At 33.3% G+C, this 10,166-nt stretch overlaps 2 protein-coding genes across 2 annotated transcripts; one reads left to right on the top strand and one right to left on the bottom strand.

Annotated features, from left to right (window-relative positions):
• The first annotated feature begins 1,443 nt into the window (after window positions 1-1,443).
• On the top strand, window positions 1,444-6,738 carry LOC141712405 (acyl-coenzyme A oxidase 2, peroxisomal). The gene is made up of 7 exons (XM_074515333.1): window positions 1,444-1,968; window positions 3,602-3,717; window positions 4,271-5,151; window positions 5,414-5,593; window positions 5,685-5,851; window positions 5,940-6,063; window positions 6,291-6,738. Exons 1-7 carry the CDS (start codon window positions 1,514-1,516, stop codon window positions 6,456-6,458), a joined length of 2,091 nt encoding a protein of 696 aa, XP_074371434.1. The 5' UTR covers window positions 1,444-1,513; the 3' UTR covers window positions 6,459-6,738.
• Window positions 6,739-7,524: 786 nt separating this feature from the next.
• On the bottom strand, window positions 7,525-8,747 carry LOC141712404 (pollen-specific protein C13). Its single transcript, XM_074515332.1, has 2 exons — window positions 8,504-8,747; window positions 7,525-8,041 (listed from the first exon to the last, which is right to left on the bottom strand). The coding sequence occupies exons 1-2, from the start codon at window positions 8,652-8,654 to the stop codon at window positions 7,716-7,718; spliced, it is 477 nt and encodes a 158-aa protein (XP_074371433.1). The 5' UTR covers window positions 8,655-8,747; the 3' UTR covers window positions 7,525-7,715.
• Window positions 8,748-10,166: the final 1,419 nt, after the last annotated feature.

Raw genomic sequence — 10,166 nt, 5'->3', positions numbered from 1 at the left:
ATAAAACGGCTAATTATTTAGCTTGTTTATTTATTTTTTAAACTGATTACATGATCAATTAAAAATTTGTTCCAATTAAGTTTGTTCCCAATTACCAATAAAATTCACTTTTCATTTGGTAAAAAAAAAGTGCCTCGGAATTATGGGAACCCCTTTCAAAAAATAAGAATTGTGAGAACCCAAACACGAATACAACATAATCTGAAATTAATTCAACCAATTAAACAAGCAAGGCCCCTGCAATATTCCACAAACCGTGAGACAAGATATGGTATTTCAATTTTATGTGTAACAAACACCCATAAGTAGCATCTTTCAATGATTCTCATTTGTAAATGTGTATATTACGGGGAAAAAATGCGTAAGTTTCAAATTGTATCCATAACTGTTCCTAAATATGTGTGTCGTAATGTGATTGAAAAATGTTAAATGTATGAATTAAATAATATTCAAAAGACCAAAATATATCTCAAATAAGAAAGTATTAATATAATTATAAATTGAATGAATTCAAATCCCATATGACACGCTTTCTTACGTGGATAGACCAGTAGATGAGTGCAAATAACTTTTAGTGAATTTGTCATATAAAAACGTGATGTGAATATTTGTAAAACGATATATAGCTCATTATCGGCACGCTTTCTTACGTGGATAGACGAGTAGATGAGTGCAGATAACTTTTAGTGAATTTGTTATATAAAAACGTGATGTGAAGATTTGTAAAACGATATATAGCTCATTATCTAGCGAGTAATGACTCTTTTTTAGCTGAACGTAAGTGAGAAAAGAAAAATGTCCATCTCGAAATCCTCTAAATTTTATGTAATAATTTAAAGTGATAAAAGTTTTTCTTTTTTTTGGCAAACAAAAATTACATTATAATCAATAATAATAATATGATGCTTTAACATAAAAGTTAGTATTTTACTAATAAAATCATTCAAAATTATCAAATTATCAGTATTATGTCACTTGAGAATAAATTTCGATAATTAATTAAATAACTTTAATACTATTTGTTACCAAAATCATTCTGTAATCACATAATGTATATTTTTTATTTTTAATAGATCTGATCTGTCGAATTCAGTAAAAAATTAAAATTAGTGTATATGAGTTGATTCGAACTCCAAAAATTAATTCAACCAATTAAAAAAATGTTGAATTCAAAAATCAACTCCAAAAATTAATTCAACCAATTAAAAAAATGTTGAATTCAAAAATCAATCAACTCAAAATTTTTGTTCAAATTTGAATCTGGCTGATCAATCAAAAGATCTTCCTCTTTACGGGATAATAATTTACAATTCAAAGCATCTTCCGTTAAATACACGTAGACATCCTTATCACCCTCATCGAGCCTCGCGCCAATCTAAACTACCAAACCCTCCATCCAATCATCTTCCTCCACGTACCATCCATTTCAATCCACGTCACCAAATCTAAAAAAAAACACACAATCATAAATGAAAAAAAAGTAACGCCACTTTTCACAAGCAAGCATTCAACAATGGAGTCATCTTCATCTTCATCATCATCTCTCAATTCCAATCCAACGGCTGAGAATGACGATCAAACCACCGCCCGCCGCATCCACCGCCTCTCCTTACACCTCAATCCGACACTCACCGACACCACCACGATCGAGATGGTCACGTGCGCGGCGCGTGCGAAGCTTGACGTGAACACAACGCAACTGACTTTATTCATGAGAGGAAAGCACAGAGACTTACAGGAGAAAGTGTACGAGTTCTTTAGGTCAAGGCCTGATTTACAAACGCCGATTGAAATATCGACGGAGGAGCATCGAGAGTTGTGTATGAAACAGCTTTTAGCGTTGGTAAGAGAAGCTGGAATCAAGCCGTTTAAGTATGTTGTTGATGATCCTTTTGTGTATTTTGCTATTGGTGAAGCTGCTGGTAGTGTTGACGTTTCTTTCGGAATTAAACTCGGTGTACAGTACAGGTATAATCGATTTCCGATAAATTAATACTCGATAAATTAATGATCTCGGATACGTTAATAAAATAGAATTCTCTGAGGTTTAGTTTAAATGTTATATGTGTAGGGTATGTAGGCTATTTTTAGGTTGCGGACTAATTTAGCATAGAAACTAGTACTATTCATGTTGTTTTTGTATTTTTAGGAACGTAATTGCGTTGCTATCGAATTTTTTTATGTGATTAATTTAGCTTATTGAATTAGGCCGTATTTGTAATTTTTGGATAGCTTGTTGTAATATATTGCATTTCCACACGTGCATTTCTGATGATTCGAGTAGTATACTGTTAATTTTATTTTTAAATTTGGAATAAGATGTGTTTGTGCTTTTTGATGATAATGTACTGAAAATTTTGTTATAAAATTTGGAACAAGATGTGTTTGTGTGTTCAGTGAATCGTTCTATGTCCTGTTGATGATCAGTTAGTATATAAACGGCTAATAAATAAATGAATTTGTATTTGTATGAAAATTTTGGCGGATATTGGTTAATTTTTCCGATGTAGTAGTGGAAATGAATGATTTTAACTCAGTGTCTTTCTATGGTAAGTCTAATGTTACTTTAGGTAGTAGTATAACTTAGAGAGTGAACTTGTATAAATGGATAATCGTAAATAAATAATCTTGATATGTTAAATAAAATTGGTTCAAATGTACTACTCTATAATTGTAGGCTAATTTTGGTTATGGACTAATATAGTCTAGAAACTATTAATCATGTTTTATTTAAAACTAGCTTAAATCCCGTGCGATGCACGGGTTCCCGTTAATATTTAAATTTTTTATTTATCCCGTCATATTATAATTTTAAAATTATTTAAAAAAAATATATAATAATAATAAACTAATAAAAACAAGAATAGGATAATATGTGGTCACTATATCTAGTAGTTTAACAATTTAGTAGTTCAGCGGATAGATAACACTATTTTTTTATTTTTTTTAATAATAGGATAAGTTGTGATCCTAGTTTAGTAGGATAAGTAGATTATGTATGTAGTAATTTAATAATTTATTAGTTTAGCGAATATATAACACTGTATAATTATTTTTTTAATAACCAAAATTAGGGAATAACCGTTGAACAAAATTATACCCTATTCTGGTTATTATAGTATAGTATAGATTTTATAAATGGTATCATATTGCCGCTAAATCTTTTTTGTGACTAATTAAGCTTATTGGAATCAAGGGTATTGTATTTCTAGAAAGCTAATTGTGGTAGTAAATTGCATTTAAGTGCGTATATTATTTTATCTTTAAATCATTTGTGTATTAAAATTATATTGAGATTTAAATTAGAAAGCTTATTTTAATAATGAACTGATATATGTTTGTTTAATGATCCGTTAATATAAACTTCTAATTAGTGAAATAATTTGTTAGAAATGTTGAAGTAATTATACGAGACTGTTCTACTGTATCAGGCTTTTTTACAGACATTTGTATGAAGATTTTGATGGATATATGTTATTCACAAATTAGTAGTGGAAATGAATGATTTCAATTTTTTGTCTTTCTATGGAAGTCTTATGTCACTTTAGTCTTAGGTAGTGGTATAACTTAAACATAGAGAGTGAACTTGTATCTATTGCAGTCTTTGGGGAGGTTCTGTGCTCAATTTGGGAACAAAGAAACATAGAGACAAGTACTTTGACGCCATTGACAATGTGGAGTATCCTGGGTGTTTTGCTATGACAGAGCTTCATCATGGTATGCTATTCAGCTGACATTTGCTTTACCCCTATCTGTAGTTATACTGTGGCTCTTTCATTGGTATTTTTCTTATTTATATCACTAGAATGTGAAACTCTGTACCCGTCTATCAGTTATTTCCTATTGGAGTTGGCGCACGCCAATTTGAAGGTCTAATAAATAATAGGAGTTGTATATATAGTAATGATCGAAGAAAATATCAATAAAAATTTGTTCAAAACAACAGCTTGTCAGTATAAAAGCAAAAGAACATGTAACGTTTTCTTTAGATTAAGGTTGAACCAAGAAAGAAGATATTGCAAGTTACCTAATAACTGATTTTAAGACATGCCTGTGAAGTATTTGACCTGAGTAGCTGTTGCAGCGAAAAGTTTGTGTTAAGCTTATAAATCTAATGCTTTATTGCTACGAAATATGGAATTTGCTCTACTTTGTTATTTTTTTGCACAAAATTAAGCATAAGTTGGATGTGGAATATATATTTCCATGAAGCAACAGATATGGCTGGTAGCATAGGTTCTAATCTCTCTCATTTCTTCTATCCTTACAGGATCAAATGTTCAGGGCCTCCAAACTGTTGCTACATTTGATCCGCTTACAGATGAATTTGTTATCGACACGCCCAATGACGGAGCCATTAAATGGTGGATTGGCAATGCTGCAGTGCATGGAAAGTTTGCCACAGTTTTTGCCAAGCTGATGTTGCCAACTCATGATGCAAGAGGTTTTTCTGATATGGGAGTGCACGCCTTCATTGTCCCCATACGAGATATGGAGACTCATGAAACACTTCCAGGAGTTGAGATACAAGACTGCGGCCACAAAGTTGGCCTGAACGGGGTAGATAATGGAGCACTGAGATTTCGTTCAGTGAGAATTCCCCGAGATAATCTTCTTAACCGATTTGGAGATGTCGCACGAGATGGTACATATACAAGCAGCCTTCCTACCATTAATAAACGCTTTGCTGCCACACTGGGTGAGCTTGTTGGTGGAAGGGTCGGTCTTGCCTATTCTTCAGTTGGCATTCTGAAGGTCGCTGTCACAATTGCTACTAGATATTCTCTATTTCGCCAGCAGTTTGGCCCTCCGAAGCAGGCTGAGATCAGTATATTAGATTACCAGTCTCATCAGCATAAGCTTATGCCAATGTTGGCTTCAACTTATGCATTTCATTTTGCCACACTGCTTTTGGTAGAGAAATACTCTGAGATGAAGAAGACCCATGATGAAGAATTGGTGGCAGACGTTCATGCACTCTCAGCAGGGCTCAAGGCTTATGTTACTAGTTATACATCAAAATCATTAAGTATATGTAGAGAAGCTTGTGGTGGTCATGGCTATGCAGCTGTAAATCGCTTTGGTAGCCTGAGAAATGATCATGACATTTTTCAGACTTTTGAAGGGGATAACACCGTTCTCCTACAACAGGTTGCTACTGATCTCGAATAGTTGCAAGAGAATTTCATCAAGTATTTTTATACAACTAAACTATATGTTGAGATGAGTTTGTTCTGCGATTTCCCTAAGTTGTGATATAATCTCTGCGTCTCATAAGATTAATGATAAAATAATTATCAGAAATATTATACATCTCACTGATTGGTGACTTTAAATCTGCATTTAGGATGTCTAGCTTTGACTGTTTGTTTACCTTAAAGCAAACTAAGGGGGATTTTCTTTTGTAATTTAGGTGGCAGCTGATCTTTTGAAGCAGTACAAGGAAAAATTTAAAGGCGGAACACTTACCGTCACATGGAACTACTTGAGGGAGTCGATGAATGCATACCTCTCACAACCAAATCCATTAACCTCCAGGTGGGAAGGTGAAGACCATCTACGTGATCCTAAATTCCAGTTAGATGCTTTCAGGGTGAGTTTTTCAAATGTTTATTGACATTGTTGTAGGCAAAAATTATTGCTCGTGTTAAATCTATTCTGTTGGTTTGCAACAAATTTTGCAGTACCGAACATCTCGATTGCTGCAAAGTGCTGCTGTGCGGCTTCAGAAGCATTCAAAGAACCTTGGTGGTTTTGGTGCATGGAACAGATGTTTGAATCATCTACTTACTCTTGCAGAGTCTCACATTGAATCTGTCATACTCGAAACATTTATCAAAGCTGTAAAAAAGTATGCTTTGACTCATTTGTTGGTTATTTTAAACTAGATAAAATTTGCATTTATACCGATAAGTAACTCCGCTTGCTTGTGTTTTTAGCTGTCCTGATGCAAGTTCTCGAGCTGCTCTGAAACTTGTTTGTGATCTTTACGCGATGGATCGGATTTGGAATGACATTGGCACTTATCGCAATGTGGACTACATGGCACCTAATAAAGCAAAGGTATTCAAACAATATGTTAAGGAAAATTACTGCTCTAAATGACACACAAATATGCTGGCATGGAATTGTGATGCATGACCATTCATCTATGCTGATATAGATTTGCGATGATCATTCACGTGTAACATTTATAATCTTCGAGTTATTTGAATAACATATGACGTGTTTTCTCTTTTTATGTTAACATTTTTGTTATGTTTCTAACCATTAATTTACAATATATGCAGGCAATTCACAAGTTGACAGAATACTTGAGCTTTCAGGTTAGGAATATCACCAGAGAGCTAGTCGATGCCTTCGATATGCCAGATCATGTCATAAGGGCTCCTATTGGCAAACAAACACCTGTAGAAGCTTATACAGAGTACAGACAACATGTAGGCTTCCAAATGTGAAAAGAAAGCTGGAAGCTGCTCCAAACATAATACTTTCCACGAACCTCTTACCTCATATGGATGAAATAGTTAAAGCTAAAAAGGACGGGTGATAAAACCTTTCTCTTTGTATACTTGCTTCCATTTTAACGAACAACCTGATAAAGCTTGGTTAAGCTTGCAGTATGAACCATTCTGATGATGCAAAAAGATTGTAAATCAAACCAAACATCACTACATCATTTGTCTTAAATTGATGATTTCATTGTTTTATAAGTATTCTTTTGCACTTCAACTCTAATGTTGTATTATGGTATCTATATTGTCTTGAACACTAACTGTAATGTTTCACCAGACCTGCAACTTCTCTTACGTCCTTCTCATAATTTTCAGTTTTTGCATTTTCCTTCCAATTAAACCGAATGTAACCCCTAGAAGTTTCACTAATTATTTCTCCTAATCTACCATTAGGATCTGTACTTTTCTGCCACGCGTCTATGAATACAGTAAACAAGTGAAGTTCTATAATTTCTTTAACTTTAGCCAAGTCCACAATCTTAGAATTTGTTTATAGAATTTAGCGAGTCCACCAATTTGGAAATTGTTTGTGTTACAAATTATTCACTACAAAAAGTTTACCTCTAAATCCTAATCATGCCCCCAGCTCTCAACATGCTGAACTCGTATATTTTATGTTAATAACATCAATTCATAAGTCTAATGCACATCACATGTTAGAGAGTTTATGCCCGTTTTGAAAACACGCATTTTATTTGAAACGATAGATTTTAAAATGATTTGAATTGTCATTTCAAATTCTTTGTACTAAAATTTGAATGACTTAAATTTCAATTAAAATCCAAATCTAAATTCTTTTAGTTATAAAAACATATTATCCGGTCAAATCTAGAAATTCAAATAAAATCAAAGTAAACAAACGGGCACTTGGGTATTTGCTTCGTAATCGCGTAATCTGAGTCTAATATGCCTTTACTGCACACCAAACATACTGCACAGTTCGTCAAAGAAACCTACATCACACATTTTTTGTGATCTATGAATCACAAATAATTAAAATACTCACAGCTTGAACGAACAAATACTGTTATTATTAGTAATAGATTGCGAGTAACAATCTATGGGGCACCAAACAAAACTACGAGCAGTTGTGAGTGACCAAATATAAAATTGTTACATCACAAATTCAGAATACAAACTACCAAAAACAGAAGACTTAAGTATCAGTGGCAATAGCGGAAGCCAAAAAACAGCATGACATTACTCGTCAGTGTCAAGGTACATTTTAAGTAGCTGCGTGCATCCACCTAACGGTTGTTTCCTGAGGAAACCCATGTTATTTGCATATCGAAGATTAGAGGTAAGGCCATTGGATCGAGTAAGAATGACACGAGAACGGTCACGGCCTCTGTTGGGTGCAGAACAAAACGGATCCGGGCTGCTCACTAGTACAGCGTCACATATGTCGTCTCCGCGATCGTATGCTACTGAAATTGTGTATGTTCCGGTGGAGTCAGTTACGCCCTCCACGCTGTATTTTATTCCACCAGCGTCGTCGCCTCTGCACTCAATTTTCACTTTTGCACCTGCATTAAAATTAATAAAATTCATCAAATACTTTCCGATACATCTCGTTGTACAAATATTTTAACTAACAAACTCATCCAACTGTTAAAGAGTATTACTGCCTAAAGATTTTAGTGCGACTGATTATTTAATATGATATCAGAGCTCCCGTTCCGGCCTTCCTAATTATCCAAATAATTTAACTACCTCATCGAACCAGCTACAAATCGCCACTAACACTTCGAATAACATGTCAAAGTACTATAGATTATCGGTATAGATCACTAGTCACTAGTCTCAGTAATAGAATAATCGGCTTGTAGTTTGTACGTCTAGATTTATTTTTACAATGCGTCTTTCCAAATAGTTTTTTATTTATTAAAAACACGCCCACACCGGTAGTCGAATTCACATAAAAATGCAGATTCAAAAATATGTAATTAACAATCGGTATAAAGGAGAAGCTTAAATGTATGTATTACCGGCCAAATAGTTGGTGGCAGAAGTCTCGAAACCGCAACGGCAAGTGTCGCAGTAGACACGGCCTTGAACTTGGAAGGGGCTGCCGATAAATCGAGCGGAAACAATAGCAGGGAGAATGCACAAAGCAAACAATAAAACTAACTTGCTCATTTTAGTTGTTCAATTCAATCTCCTTCTCTAATTGTTGGATGAAGATGGAAGAGGAGCAAGTAAAATGAAAGAGATAATTCAAAAAACACCGAATTAGAATATACATTTATATATAGTGTTAGGTGGTAGTGGGAGTGGCTGTCCAGAGAACACTGGCACATGCAACTCGATGTACTATTATTGTTTTTTAAAATAGAATATATTTTATGGTAAGTTGTGTTGTATGATTTGAAAAATTATGAAAGTCACAAGCGGTTTAACCGCCGCTAAATTTTCAAAATTCACTAAGAAGTGTCGGTGCCCTCGTTCTTGTTCTTGGAGATCTGTGCACATTAATAGGTTTCACAAGGCCTCCGCCGGCCTCATCATCTCCAGCCGTTAAGATGCCATATTAGAACTGTTTAAGAACAATTTTGTAAAAACTACTACCTCGGTCCCATTCATTTCTATATATTTTTCTTTTTTGATTTTTCTTGTGTGATTTACAATTTTGTAAAAATTTATACATTTTTCTTTTGTGCTCCGTGCCCAGACTATTTGTATAAAAATGGTTGGAATGGAAGAAGTAAAAACTAATGTATATACAGATAAGAAGAAGAACAAATTAATAAAGTACCGTCTCTCTGTCCCTCCCATTTGTTTATATTTTTCTTTTCGGGATATCCTTCCAATTGTTTACATTTCAAAATTACCCAAAATTGTAAAATTTTTATAATTTTTAAAATAACTACGTCCACTACTTCTCTACACTATATTCACTTTATACATATAATATTAATCGGTCCTATTATTATACTTACTTTTTTAACTTTCAATCATTATTTTATCATTTTTCTTAAACTCCGTGATCCATTCAAATGTAAACATTTGAAAGAGCGGGAGGGAATATATTTTTAGAGGTAATTCAAACATTTGGGGGTTAGTTTTAGCGGATGATTGACTTTAAGCCGGCAGTAAAAATTGCAGCTGACAAAAATGGTCGCTAATATAAATTGTAACTCCCACGAAGTAGAATCTCTATAAATAAATATTTTATAAATAAATAATCTTGTCAAATGGATAAACTTTTTGGATCCCTGTATAATAAAGATAATGTATTTTTAATGTTAATAAATGAATAATCTCATTACATTAATACAATTTTCATATCCAAAATTTATTCATTTATCGAGGTTTCACTCTAGTAAAAATTACAGCTCCTACAAAATTCATCACTAGTTAGCATTTACTCCCTCCGTTCCGTTTATATTGGTCACAATTCTTTATTCGTTTGTTTCTAAAGCATTGGTCACGTTTCCATATCAAAGCAAATTAAATATTTTATATTACTTATTTATTTATCTCAAAAGTATGGGTAACGTTTTCAGGTCAAAGCAAATTAATTAAGTATTTAATATTTTAATATTTTTAAATATATTAACATTTGAGATTAAGTTATATAAATTTCATTTAATTGCTAAATAGGTAAACTTAGTATTTTCGCCGATATAAACAGGACCAAGGGAATAGTAG

This window comes from Apium graveolens, chromosome 3, assembly GCF_009905375.1.
Source record: "Apium graveolens cultivar Ventura chromosome 3, ASM990537v1, whole genome shotgun sequence".
Lineage (NCBI taxonomy): Eukaryota > Viridiplantae > Streptophyta > Magnoliopsida > Apiales > Apiaceae > Apium > Apium graveolens.
This window is presented reverse-complemented; position numbering and strand designations above follow the sequence as displayed.